At 44.6% G+C, this 14,802-nt stretch overlaps 1 protein-coding gene across 2 annotated transcripts in view; it reads right to left on the bottom strand.

The window, feature by feature from the left end:
- The window catches only part of CCZ1 (CCZ1 homolog, vacuolar protein trafficking and biogenesis associated), a 69,121-nt gene extending 62,273 nt beyond the window's left edge, over window positions 1-6,848 (bottom strand). Inside the window, exon 1 of one of the 2 annotated variants that reach the window (XM_056534626.1) lies at window positions 6,658-6,848. Coding sequence is in view for 1 of the 2 variants with exons in the window: in XM_056534625.1 (XP_056390600.1) it covers window positions 6,559-6,587 (29 nt within the window). In the remaining variant the exon portion in view is untranslated. The other variant, XM_056534625.1, reaches the window with a different exon arrangement.
- Between the last annotated feature and the right edge of the window lie 7,954 nt (window positions 6,849-14,802).

Here is a 14,802-nt window from a genome sequence, read left to right as displayed (position 1 = left end):
CTAGGGGGTACGCGTACCACCGGTTGAGAACCCCTGCTCTACAGGGGGGGTTTGGGGTCAGACCGATGGGACACCCGGTGATCTTTGGAATGGGCCCTGGCTCTCTGAGAAGAGCACGTTCTGGGGTTGGCACGCGTTCAGTCATTCTCTATGGTGGGAGCGCCAAAGAGACCAAGGTGCATCTCCGGCGCTCCTATAGAAATAAATGGAGCGCGTGCCAACCCCAGCATGTGCACCTCTCAGGGAGCCATGGCCTGTTTAGCAAATAGTGGAGGGTCACATACTTTATCCTGGGGATAATTTATTGGTTGCTGTAGTACTCCTTTAAAGCGTTACTGCCATGAAAAACAACAATATATCATAAGTTGTTAATCGTACATAGACTTCTCTGAGATGTACGGATCTCTAGGCTGGCCGGGGAGCGCAGTGCATTGCCACCCTCTTCCCCAGCACCATCACAGCGGGTCTCAGGTGTGATCAACAAAGTGGTTTTTAATGACAGTAACGCTTTAAAGAGTAAGTAAATATGTAGTGGATTGGCTGTGGATTTTAAAAATTTGATTTATGGACTGACAATCCGCAGTGTATTACAACAAATTTTAAATAGAAGTTAAACTAAAGGTGCGTTCACACTACAGAAATCTCGCTGAATCTCCGCTCGCAGAATTCAGCGAACAGAGATTGAAGCTGGCAGCTGCCGAAGAAATTCTTTTGCGGTAGGACTGCGTGGCACTGCGACGTCACCATTGATGGCTATGCAGTGCTCACAGAATTTTGCTCAAAGAATGAACATATTCATTCTTTGGACGGAACAATTTCAGCGGTGGAATCGTCCGCCGCCGAAATTGCTTGGTGGGAACAAGTCTCAAGGAAGACCCATCCACACTGATGTTAAAGATTACTGTCACAAAACAATGTTTTCTAAACTAGCTCAGATGATAGTCCCCAACTACTCCTAACATACCTCCCACCCTAAAAAAAAAAATTCAGAGCTTTAAAAAGCTTTGTTTCTTACCTGTTATCTCGCTCCAGCCCCGGGCTGGAGAATGTGTGCGTTTCCCAGCAGGCAAGACACCAGCTGCAGTTAGGACTTATGCTAGGCCAGCATGAGTCCAAACTCTATAAAAGACTTGTGGCCGGGACATGTAGGGAGACCCCTAGTGGTAATTTTTCCAAAATGAAAATACCCATAGAAATCAACCTTTTCTTTTTTTTTTTTTTTTTTTTTTTTTTCTAAATACATGAAATTAGAAACTTGTTTGGAATACAGTAATATACATAATATCAAAAGTTTTTGATGATGGCAGGTGCTCTTTAAAGTTCACCACGTGGAATTCCGCAGGAATTACGTATTGTGAACGCACCCCAATACTGCGGATGACATCTTTAAGTATCCAAGATATGCTAGAAAATCCCTAGAACAGTGTTTTCCAACCAGGATGCCTCCATCCTTTGGCTGTCTGGGCATACTGGGAGTTGTAGTTTTGCAACATTTGGAGGCACCCTGGTTGGGAAACACTGCCCTACAAACACTTTATCACGAGTTACACATGCGTGTTGGAGTCGCTGTAATTGCTTTCTGCAGATTCTATGCATTTTTAGGCAATATCCTAGTCAGCTCATAGTTTAGACATCTGGTACTATAGTACCTGGGTTCTCAACCAGTGGTACACATACCCCTAGGGGTACGCCACAGGTTGAGCGGGGGTACGCCAATGCGCTGACAAATACCGGCCAGGCATTGCTATGCTGCGGCTACTGTAAGGGAGCTGCGTCGTGACCTCCCCTGACGTTGCATGGAAGTGCCGCACTGCGCAGGAGGATGTCACATGTCAGTTCGGCCCCGCAGAGCAGGCAAGGGGACCGCAGGAGGCCCAGTAAAGTAAAAAAGTTTTAAAGTTAAAATGTTAAAAATAAGTGTATGGGATGGAGGGAGGGTATTAATATTGGGGGGAAGGGGTGGGGTTTATGGGATGGAGCACAAGGCATTAAGATGGAGAAGGAGAGGGATAATGGAAAAGGGGATCAGAGGGAGGGGAGATAATGGCACCAAGGGATTAATATGGGGGGGGGGGGGGGGGGGATGATTAATTCCCCCTCCCATCTTAATCCCCTTGAGCCATTATCCACCCCCCCCCCTCCCTCTGATTCCCTTTAGCCATATTAATATGGAGGCGGGGGGGTGGTGATTATTAACCCTCCCCCCCTCCATCTTAATCTCTTGTGCCATTGCCCCCCCCCCCCTTCTCTGATCCCCTTTTGTCATATCGGATAATAATGGCACAAGTAGATAAAGATGGAGGGGGAATAATAGCACAAGGGGATTAAGTATCACATTAGTATAAAGGTAAGCACACGCCTTTTGTCTGCTCACGCTTAAGTTCGGCACGAGGGAGTACCCGCGGACATACTTTCAGCCTTTGGTGGTATAGTCGCCAAAAAGGTTGAGAACCACTGCTATAGGATATCCTGTATTTTTATATAGATGCATGCAGTCTACTTTTATATACTGTAATAAAATGTCCCAACTTTATAGGATAGAGCCTGAGACTGCATAGAATCCTGCAGAAAGCAATGGCAGCAGCCCAACGTGTGCGCATAACTCGTGTCTTGCTGTCTACTGCCATCTGCCACCTTTATCACACCAGCCACTTGCTCTTGCAAACCACCAACTTAATATATAATCATATATGCGAAGCGATGCCCGCTGTCGTGAAGCCGTTCCACTCACCGATTCTGGGTGTAGCGGCGCATGCGCAGTGACGTTCTGGGCTGGCAGTGCTGGAGATATATATTTGTGGTCTCCTAAACTAAACATTTAGGTTAATCAATAAGAATATAAAGAAGTGCAGGACCAGTGGCCTCTCCTTATCTGTCTGTTTTAGTGAATACTTGTATTCTCCATGAAATAACAATTCTGGAACATATTCTCTTATGGCTAAATAGACAACTGGGAGTTACCCATTGAGGAGGCGTGTCCCTGCACTTTCAGCTTTGACTGGAGTGTAGGTACACGCCCCCAGCTAGCAACACCCAGTTGACTATTAAGTTACACAGCTGGAGAGGCACAGGTTGGGGGATAATTTGAATACATGGTGGATCATTAAAGGGGTACTCCACTGGAAAAATATTTTTTTTTTTTTTTTATGAACTGGTGCCAGATATGTAAATTACTTTTATTTTAAAATCTTAATCCTTCCAGTACTTATTAGCAGCTGTATGCTAAAGAGGAAATGCTTTTTTTTTTTTCATTTCTTTTTTGTCTTGGTCCACAGTGCTCTCTGCTGACACCTCTGTCCGTGTCAGGAACTGCCCAGAGCAGCATAGGTTTGCTATGGTGATTTTCAGATTTTTTGAGTTCCTGATACAGGCATCAGGTGTCAGCAGAGAGCACAGTGGACAAGACAAAAAGAAATTAGAAAAAGAAAAAGAAAAAGAATTTCCTCTGTAGCATACAGCTGCTAATAAGTACTGGAAGGACAAATATTTTTTAATAGAAGTAATTTACAAATCTGTTTAACTTTCTGGCACCAGTTGATTTAAAAAAAAAAAAAGTTTGATATAGGGTAAAATCTTTATCCTCACCATCCCCGGGAGACGTTTCTTACTGCGGGGATGGTGAGGATATGAACTTATAAGATGCTCCCCGCTGGCACCGTAAGTAGTCCCCTGGGCGGGGAGCTCCTCTCACCTAGTCCTGTGTCTTCGGCTGGCAGCGACGCCCCTCGGGTGGATTGAGAGGCCGCGTCATCGCTCTGCTCTGTTCAGGGAGCATCTTATAAGTTCATATCCTCACCATCCCTGGGGGCAGGAACGTCCCGCGGGGATGGTGAGGATAAAGATTTGACCCTATACAGTGGTCCCTCAACATACGATGGTAATCCGTTCCAAATGGACCATCGTTTGTTGAAACCATCGTATGTTGAGGGATCCGTGCAATGTAAAGTATAGGACAGTGGTCTACAACCTGCGGACCTCCAGATGTTGCAAAACTACAACACCCAGCATGTCTGGACAGCCAACGGCTGTCCAGGCACGCTGGGTGTTGTAGTTTTGCAACATCTGGAGGTCCGCAGGTTGTAGACCACTGTTTGAGGAAGTTGTACTCACCTGTCCCTGCCGCTCCGGACCGTCACCGCTGGCCGGGATGTCGCCTTCCATCGCTGTCGCCGCATCCCCGAGGTGTCCCCGACGCTCCGGCAAGGCCTCTGCTTCTCCGGCATCCTCGCTCTCTGTCGCTGCCATCACGTCGCTACGCATGCCGCTCCTATTGGATGACGGGACGGCGTGCGCAGCAACGTGATGACGACGATGGAGAGCGCCGATGATACAGGGGATCCCGAAGAGGACGTGCCTGAGCCCCGAGGACAGGTAAGAGACATCACCGGAGCTCACGGGGCACCGTAAACGGCTATCCGGTGGCAGCTGAAGCAGTCAGCGCTGTCGGATAGCCGTTTATGCGATGGCCCCGACATACAAAAGCATCATATGTTGATGCTGCCTTCAACATGCGATGGCCTCTGAGAGGCCATCGCATGTTGAAATTATCGTATGTCGGGGCCATCGTAGGTCGAGGGGTCACCGTATAACGCTTTGCCAAGTGGAATTGTCCGTCGCTGAAATTCCGCAGTGTGAACGGGTCTTGTAGAAGACCTATTCCCACAGATGCTCACGGAATTCCGCAGTGTGAACATACCCTAACAATTATCAATTCACTATAGAATTTGATTTGCTTTTTTTTAAAAAAATAAAATTAAAAAAAAAGCACATCTCTCACAAACACATCAAACTGCAAAAAAACTGCTGCTGGGAAGAATCTTATCTAGCGAGGGGTGGGCAACTTTCCTATTGGTTGCTAGGGATGTTGCTAACCTCTGACAAGTGTATTTGCATCCCTCTCATTGGCCCACAAGCTAAAAGAAGGGAGGGATTAGTGTCCTCTGGAAGTGCCAATATTCGCAAATATTTGCATATTTGCATAGACGAAATATTCGCGCTTCACACCGACTCACACAGTAAATAACATTAGAGCCATCTTTGGATCACAAGCTGGAAGCAGGGAGGGATGATCACTTATTTTTTTTTTTTTACACAGTACATATCATTGTTGTGATGCGTACTGTGGAGAAAAAAATTTATGTTAGTCATTAGGAATATATAGCGATATATTCTAATTATTCGCGAAGTGCCAATATTTGTGGTAAAAATTAGCATTTTTTTATATTAGTGCTCAACACTAATATACAGCACACGGGAGAACGTGGGACCACAAAATGGCGTATACAACAAGTAACAGTACCAAATAATCAGCGCCTTAACAATGACTCACTATATAGTCATAATTATATGATATCATTGGACATAATGAAGTCTATATGAAGAGAACTACAAGTCCCAGCGTGCCTTGGCATATGGCAGATATGGAGCCTATAATCATAAGAATTGAACCAATTGATAAGAACTACAAGCTCCAGTATACCCACATCATAGCTGATAAGGGGGGGGGGGACTTATCAAAACCTGTCCAGAGGAAAAGTTGCCCGTAGCAACCAGATCGCTTCTTTCATTTTTAAGGGTACGTTCACACGAGCGGATTTACAGCAGATTTTACGCTGCGGATCCGCTGGTGAAGGCCCCGCTCTATGCTGTCATTACATGTGCCTGCTCGTAGCGGCAATACACCGCGACGAGCAGACACCCTGCAGCGATGTGCGCGGCATACTCACACACCACGGCCGCTCTCCCTGCTCTGAGCTAGGCAGAGAGCTCCTGCGATGTGCAAGTATACTGTGACTCTCACATCGCAGTGTGTCTGCTCATAGCGGCGTAATGCAGCTACAAGCAGGCACATGTAAAGACAGCATAGAGCGGGCCTTCACCAGATCTGCAGCGAAATCCGCACATGTGGACGTACCCTAAAAGGATGCTGAGAAATGAAATAATAGATCTGATCTGAAACTTTTCCTCTGGACAGGTTTTGAGAAATATCCCCCAATGCCCGCTATTCTAGGATTATAAGGCCCAACAGGACGTACAGGGAGAACTACAAGTCCCAACATGCACTGCCTGCTCGTAATTTCTTTTAAAAGGCATATAAAATAAAAATAAAGGCATAAAATCCTAAATTACTTGTCTAGTCTATATCTAGTTTATAAAAGGAGAACTACACATCCCAGTATGCCAATGCAAATGACATCTGCTATTCTGGGATCATCAGGCCCAATTGTATACGCACAGAGAACTACAAGTCCCAGCATGCTGTCTGTACATAGTTACTTTTATAAGGTAATACAGAACATATAACTAATAACTGGACCAGTTTATAAGAAGCAAACCCCCACCATGCAGGGATCAACTGGGCCTATACCAGGAAGAACTACAAGTCCTAGCATGCCCATATTGCAGATAAGGTCTGCTAGTCAGGAATTATACACACAAGAACTACAAGTCCTAGCATGCCCAACCTGCTGTCACTATACAGTAAGGGTTCTATTTAAAAGAAGACTACAACTCCCAGCATGTTGATTCTGCAGGAGATGACAGTAAAGGGTTACATACAGCAGCTCAGTGACTGGGCGTAGAGACATGGCGGGTGCCCGCACAGACACCACACGGAGGGCACTGCCCGGCTCTGTTGCTGCTCTCTGTGCCACTCACCTGATCAGCCGCACAGAGCCCCCTCACATATTTCCAAAACACATAGGAACAACCAGGAAGAACCCTGCAAGTGCTCCAGAGGGGCGTAAACAGACACACACTGTTTACAACCTACAGGCTTCGCGGATCATACCATTACAAACACCCCTCTACCGCTGAATGATTACAACCGTAGCGGAGAGGTCGTCACTGGACCAGACCATTCCGTAATTCACAGGGGGGTTTGTTTTAATAGTACGCGATGTACGGTCTGGATGCTTAGTGGGGATTGCTTCCTAAATACCCTTCTGCTATCAGTGAATAGAATGTTCTGAAGTAAATCCGGGCTGGCTGCTGATTGGCTGGAGGCTGCCGGCTGGAGTTGTCATAATCCTGAGCCTGATCGAGCGGAGGTTGTGGAATGATGTCATCGGAGGAGTATAATAGCCTTATAATTTACGTTGGGTACAATCTAGTGCATTATCGGCTGGGGACGTTTAGGTTGCACCATACACTGTACGAAGGTTCTCGAAAATTCCTGAAAAATCGTGATATGACCGCATCGTGTGAATAGACATATAAAGAGTTAACCCCCAAACAACCACGAGAATGGGAATCCTATATCCCCAAACTTTTTTGCAAGAATTAGGAGTGGTGGTTGAACCCATTCGAAGTCTATTATTCAAAACAAAATACGCATGTTAAAACGCATATTGTGAACACAGCCTAATACTAAAACTGCATTTTTGCTATATTAGAGTATGCCCTAATGTAGTGGCAAAACTACAACTCCCAGCATGCCCGGACAGCCGTTGGCTGTCCGGGCATGTTGGGAGTTGTAGTTTTGCAACTGCTGAAGGTCCACAGTTTGAACACCTTTGCCCTAATATATGCATCTGTTATATAGCTAAGGCTGGGTTCACACCACGTTTTTGCAATACAGTTCCCGTATCAGGATTTTGAAGAAAAACGGATCCTCAAAACCTGACTAAACTGTCAAAATGTGTGTACAAATTTTAACCCGTGTACGGTTTGAAAAATGGTGTCCGGTTGCATCCGTTTTTAAGAAAAATACGTTTTAAACTTTTCACTCCATTTTTAATAAAGTTTCACTTGTTTGATTGAAATTCCCAAAAAAAAAACTGTGCAAAGTCAAAAACCCTATGGTGAAAACCGGATGGAACCGTACACATATATTCTTCCCATTGACTCCCATGTTAAAAAAAAAAAAAAATGTATACGGTTTAATACAGTTTTTGACCCGGACCAAAAAACGTGGTAGACTACGGTTTTGGGTACGGGTAAAAAAAACGGACAAAACCGTATAAGGGTGGGTTCACACCGCGATTTTGCTATACGGTTTCGGCATATGGTTTCATAAAAAAAAAAAAAACATATGCAACCGCACAGAAAACCGTGCCCATAGACTTCCCATTCAAAACCGTATGCACCATATTGTATACGGTTGTCTCCGTTTTTCAAACCATACAGTTTTTTACTTTTTTTTTTTTCCGGACAGAAACCCGTGGCCTATACTTTTAACATGGGAGTCAATGGGAACCTTACAAAACCGGATGTGCGTACAGTTCCATACGGTTTTCACCATACAGTTTTTGACTTTCCACAGTTTTTTTTCTTGGAATTTCAATCTAACAAGTGAATCTTTATTCATAATGGAGTGAAAAGTTCAAAACGTATACGTTTTTTTTTTTTAAACGCATGCAACCGGACATCATTTTTCAAACTGTATACAGATAAAATGTGTACACACGTTTTGATACAGTTTAGTCAGGTTTTGAGGAATCCGTTTTTTTAATCAAAAACCTGATACAGGAACTGTATTGCAAAAAAGTGGTGTGAACCCACCCTAAGATGCAAAATGGACTAAACTGGATGATGCGTTTGACATACGGTTTACAATGTTAAGTCAATGCATAGATGTGTACAAATTTTAATCCGTTTACGGTTTGAAAAATGATGTCCGGTTGCATCAGTTTTTTAAGAAAAAACGTATACGTTTTTAACTTTTCACTCCATTAGGAATAAAGTTTCACTTGTTTGATTGAAATTCTAAGAAAAAAAATGTGCATTGTCAAAAACCATATGGTACTTACCCATTGACTCCCATGTCAAAAAAAAGTATACGTTTTAATACGTTTTTTTACCCGGAACAAAAACCGTGGTAGGCTGCGGTTTTGGGTTTGGGAAAAAAATTGACAAAACCGTACAGGATGCAAAATGTACACAACTGGATGCCATACAGTTTTCAATACGGTTCCATATGGTTTTCAAATTGAAAACGTATCCAGGAAGTGTAATGCAAAAACGTGGTGTGAGCCCAGCCAAGATGGATGCTACTTCGTGTTTTCCATCATACAAAGACTCGTGTGTTTAACCTCTTAAGGACGCAGGGTGTACCTGTACGCCCTGCGCCCGGTCCCGGTATATAACGCCGGGTCACGCCGTCATATGAGGTCGGTCCTGGTGGCTAATGATAGCCAGTACCCTGGGCTAATAGCGTGCAGCACGGGATCATTGTGCCGCGTGCTATTAACCCTTTAGACGCGGCGATCATAGTTGATCACCGCATCTAAAATGAAAGTGAAAGCTTCCCGGCAGCTCAGTCGTGCTGATCAGGACCATGGCGATAAAGTCGCGATGTCCCAATCAGCTAGGATGCGAGCGGAGGTCCCCTTACCTGCCTCTGTCGTGTCCGATTGGCGATTGATTGCTCCAAGCCTGAGATCCAGGCTTGAGCAATCGACCGCCCATAGCACTGATCAATGCAAAGCTATGGCTTTGCAGGGATCAGTGTAAAATATCAGTGTGTGCAGTGTTATAGCCCCCTATGGGAGCTACAACACTGCAAAATAAGTATAAAAAAAATTAATAAAGGTCATTTAACCCCTTCCCTAATAAAAGTTTGAATCACCCCCTTTTCCCATTAAAAAAAAAAAAAACCTGTGTAAATAAAAATAAACATATATGGTATTGCCGCGTGTGGAAATGTCCGAATTATAAAAATATATTGTTAATTAAACCGCACAGTCAATGGCGTACACATTAAAAAAATCCAAAGTCCAAGATAGCGTATTTTTGGTCACTTTTTATATCATGAAAAAATTTATAAAAAGTGATCAAGAAGTCCGATCAATACAAAAATGGTACCGATAAATGTCATAAACTTCAGATCATGGCGCAAAAAATGAACCCTCATACCGGCTCGTAAGGGGAAAAATAAAAAAGTTATAGGGGTCAGGAGATGACAATTTTTAACATATCCATTTTCCTACATGTAGTTATGATTTTATTCAGAAGTACGACAAAATCAAACCTATATAAGTAGAGTATCATTTTAACCGTATGGACCTACAGAATAAAGATAAGGTGTCATTTTTACGGAAGAATGTACTACGTAGAAACGTAAGCCCCCAAAAGTTACAAAATTGCATTTTTTCTTCAATTTTGTCGCACAATGAATTTCTTTTCTGTTTCGCCGTGGTTTTTTGAGTAAAATTACTGATGTCACTGCAAAGTAGAATTGGTGGCACAAAAAATAAGCCATCATATGGAATTTTAGGTGCAAAATTGAAAGCAAAAACTGAAAAACCCTGAGTCCTTAAAGGGGTACTCCGCCTCTAGACATCTTATCCCCTATCCAAAGGATAGCGGATAAGATGTCAGATCGCCGCGGTCCCGCTGCTGGGGAGCCCCGGGATCCCCGCTGCGGCACTGCGCTATCATTACAACACAGAGCGAGTTTGCTCTGTGCGTAATGACGGGCGATACGGGGGACGGAGCAGTGTGACGTCATGGCTCCGCCCCTCGTGACATCATGGCCCGCCCCCTTAATGCAAGTCTATGGGAGGGGGCGTGGTGGTAGGCACGCCCCCTCCCATAGACTTGTATTGAAAGGGGCGGTCCATGACATCACGAGGGGGCGGAGCCGTGACGTAACGATGCTCCGGCCCCTGTATCGCCCGTCATTACGTGCAGAGCGAACTCGCAGGGCTCCCCAGCAGCGGGACCGTGGCGATCTGACATCTTATCCCCTATCCTTTGGATAGGGGATAAGATGTCTAGGGGCAGAGTACCCCTTTAAGGGGTTAAAGGAACGTATACTGTGTGGTTTATGTATTGTTTTTTGTTTTATTTTTACTGCATCCTCATCCAGCATATCAACAGAAACCACCCACTATGACACTTTTTATTTTTTTGGGTGCTGGGTGTTTATGAATAACTTTGGCGTACGTGTCTGGATTTCCAGATGTATTCAATAAGAGGCATGAATAGAGCCCAAGGCCCAGTTCACATTGGGTTTGTGTTTAACGTATATGTTTTTATAACTTATACAGATCCTAAAAACAGATCCTGCTGTATGATGCCATACGTTTCCTATTGGCTTACATAGATAAACAATGCAGTGTAACAAATACTGTTTTGTAGTACAATAGCGTAGTCAACTGCACTTTTGTATGCAGCAAAAATAAAGGGGTACTCCGGAGGACAAAAAAAAATGTTCAAATCAACTGGTGCCAGAAAGTTAAAGGGGTACTCCACTGGAAAACATTTTCTTTTAAATCAACTAATACCATCCCGACCACGGGAACGGAAGATCCTTTGGATAGGGGATAAGATGTCTAGGGGCGGAGTACCCCTTTAAGTGGTGCCAGTTGTTCTGCAAAGATAAAGCAGCTGCCAGAGGCCATGCCCTCTATTGGAGAATGTGGCGTCAGAGTACGGGTCAGGATGAGCTACAATGCATACTTGTCCTGCTCTCTGGCCAACAATGGTCATGTTATCCATGGGGGTGACAGAGGCCACTTCCATTGGAAATTCTGCCATAATTTTCTGCAAACTGATCCCATTGAAATGAATGGGGCTTGAATTTCAGCGGAATTCTGTGTTTGGATAGCAATTCGTACAGCAATCTTGGCCCAGCCAAATGTCTGCGGGCTTGCGGAAATTCTGCCGTGTGAACATAGCCTTATAGTGAATTTCAGCAAGAAATTCATCTCCTCGGACCTATTTAAGAGAAAACCTCTCTCTCAGCACAGTGAAAGGGGGTATTGCCTTTCAGGACTATAGCATGTGCCATCAGGCGATACAAGGGATTCCCCAGCATCATATATAATAGATACGTTTTTTTTTTTGTGCGGTGGTGTCAGTTCACATGACGGAGAAGTGAGGATTTGGGTTTCACATGAGAATGATCTTGTTTGCTCAGTTAAAAGTGTGTTGTTACCCTACATACAATCAAGAAAATGGGATGAAATTGGAACTAGAGGGATATTTTTCACCTGCTTTGTCAGTGCTGGAATAGCTGCCTGCATCTAGCTTGGCTTCTTGTCATTGTGGTTTAAAAATAAATTCTTGCTCAAGAAAAATAAATTCTGTTTTTGTTTTGTTTTTTTATATTTAATTTTTTCCCCCTACAGTTGTTCATGTTGAAGGGGTTTATGTTAGGCTATGTTCACACCACGGAATTTCCAAGCAGAATTCTGCCGAAAAATTCTGCTCTGAAATTCCGCAGAATTTACTGCACGGTGTGTTGAATTGGGCTTCCGCTGTCACATTTAAATGGCAAAATTTCCACTGCCGAATTTCCACACAGGAAATTCTGCATTCCAGATTCTGCAGCAGAATCCCATTGAAGTCAATTCTGGCCAAAATCTGAGTGCACAGAAATTCTGCATAAATTTTACAAGGATTCTGTGCGAATTATGCTAAAAGGAAACAGAAAGCAAGCAGGAATCCACAAACAAAAAAGGAAAATCGAGTTTAATAAAAAAAAAAAAACTGAATTTCCATGTGAACATAGCCCAAGAGCTTTCTTCCAGAATCAGCACCAAACCTGTCCTCTGGTATTGGAGCTTGGTCCCATTGAAGTAAAGGAGCTGTAATACCACACACAGCCTGACAACGGGTATGGCACTGTTCTTGGAAGAATGCAGCTGTGTTTTGCCGAGATACAGCACTATCTTGCAATATGCAAATTAACACTTAACTGAACTGGAGGTGGGTTTGAAGACTAATCTGCACCTCTAACGCCTCCCTGCTTATCAATATTGATCTCCTGGGGAAATGAACGGGACCCAGGGGACAGCGTCCGAAGGGCAAATAGACTTCAAAACCCACCTCTAGTGCAGTTCATTTGCATATTGCAAGATTATGCTATATCTCAGGAATGGCTTAAAAGATTTGCGGTAAGGAACTCATAGCTATACTCTGGATCACCCTCACTAAACACCTGTATATTCAGGATAGTGGGGCTTATTTATGACACAGCTCAGGGTTGGTTCCCCACATATGAGGAAATGGGGATCCTGTGACCTCCACTTGTGTTAAATGGTCACTGTAAGATACAAAAACTCTTTATATGTTGTACATCTTGGCAAAAACATTAACCTTTCTAATATACTTCATAAGAAAATGTTATTTCCTTTTTATAGAAATCATGGCTTATAAAATCATGGCTTTATCCAAGCTGAAGCACGGGCATGGACAAAGTCCAGTAAGTGAGGGTGGGCTAGCCCTCCTCTGTGCTCTCTCCTGTCTGATAGTACTCCTCTGTGCTCACTCCTGTCTGATAGCACTCCTCTGTGCTCTCTCCTGTCTGATAAGACTCCTCTGTGCTCTCTCCTGTCTGATAGCACTCCTCTGTGCTCCCTCCTGTCTGATAGCACACCTCTGTGCTCTCTCCTGTCTGATAGTACTCCTCTGTGCTCTCTCCTGTCTGATAGCACTCCTCTGTGCTCTCTTCTGTCTGAAAGCACTACTCTGTGCTCTCTCCTGTCTAATAGTACTACTCTGTGCTCTCTCCTATCTGATAGCACTCCTCTTTGCTCTATCCTGTGTGATAGAACTCCTCTGTGCGCTCTCCTGTCTGATAGCACTCCTCTGTGCTCTCTCCTGTCTGATAGTACTCCTCTGTGCTTTCTCCTGTTGATAGTACTCCTCTGTGCTCTCTTCTGTCTGATAGTACCCCTCTTTGCTCTCTCTTGTCTGATAGTACTCCTCTGTGCTCTCACCTGTCTGATAGGACTCCTCTGTACTCTCTCCTGTCTAATAGCACTCATCTCTGCTCTCTCCTGTCTGGTAGAACTCCTCTGTGCTCAATCCTGTCTGATAGCACTCCTCTGTGCTCTCTCCTGTCTGATAATACTCCTCAGTGCTCTCTCCTGTCTGATAGTACTCCTCTGTGCTCTCTCCTTTCTGATAGGACTCCTCTGTGCTCTCTCCTGTCTGATAGCACTCATCTCTGCTCTCTACTGTTTGGTAGTACTCCTCTGTGCTCTCTCCTGTCTGGTAGGACTCCTCTGTGTGTTTTCTCTCCTGTCTGATAGCACTCCTCTATGTGTGCTCTCTCCTGTCTGATAGGACTCCTCTGTGTTCTCTCCTGTCTGATAGTACTCTTCTGTGCTCTCTCCTGTCTGATAGGACTCCTCTGTGCTCTCTCCTGTCTGATAGTACTCCTCTATGTGTGCTCTCTCCTGTCTGATAGGACTCCGCTGTGGTCTCTCCTGTCTGATAGGACTCCGCTGCGCTCTCTCCTGTCTGATAGGACTCCTCTCTGCCTTCTCCTGTCTGGTAGGAAATCTCTGTGCTCTCTCCTGTCTGATGGTACTCCTCTGTGCTCTCTCCTGTCTGATGGGACTCCTCTCTGCTCTCTCTCCTGTCTGATACCACACCTCTGTGCTCTCTTCTGTCTGATAGCACTCCTCTGTGCTGTTTTCTGTCTATCTACTAGGACTCCACTGTGCTATCTCCTGTCTGATAGGACTCCTCTGTGCTCTCTCCTGTCTGGTAGGACTCCTCTGTGCCCTCTCCTGTCTGGTAGGACTCATCTGTGCTCTCTCCTGTCTGATAGCACTCCCCTGTTCTCTCTACTGTCTGATAGCACTCCTCTGTGCTCTCTGCTGTCTGATAGCAATCCTCTGTGTTCTCTTCTGTCTGATAGAACTCCTCTGTGCTCTCTCCTGTCTGATAGCACTCCTCTGTGCTCTCTCCTGTCTGATAGCACTCCTCTGTGCTCTCTCCTGTCTTATAGCAATCCTCTGTGCTCTCTCATGTCTGATAGGACTCCTCTGTGCTCTCTCCTGTCTGATAGGACTCCTCTGTGCTCTCTCCTCTCTTATAGGACTCCTCTGTGCTCTTTCCTGTCTG

The sequence above is a fragment of the Hyla sarda genome, chromosome 8 (assembly GCF_029499605.1).
Source record: "Hyla sarda isolate aHylSar1 chromosome 8, aHylSar1.hap1, whole genome shotgun sequence".
Classification (NCBI taxonomy): domain Eukaryota; kingdom Metazoa; phylum Chordata; class Amphibia; order Anura; family Hylidae; genus Hyla; species Hyla sarda.
Note: the sequence above shows the minus strand (reverse complement) of the source record. Positions and strands in the feature narration are given on the sequence as shown.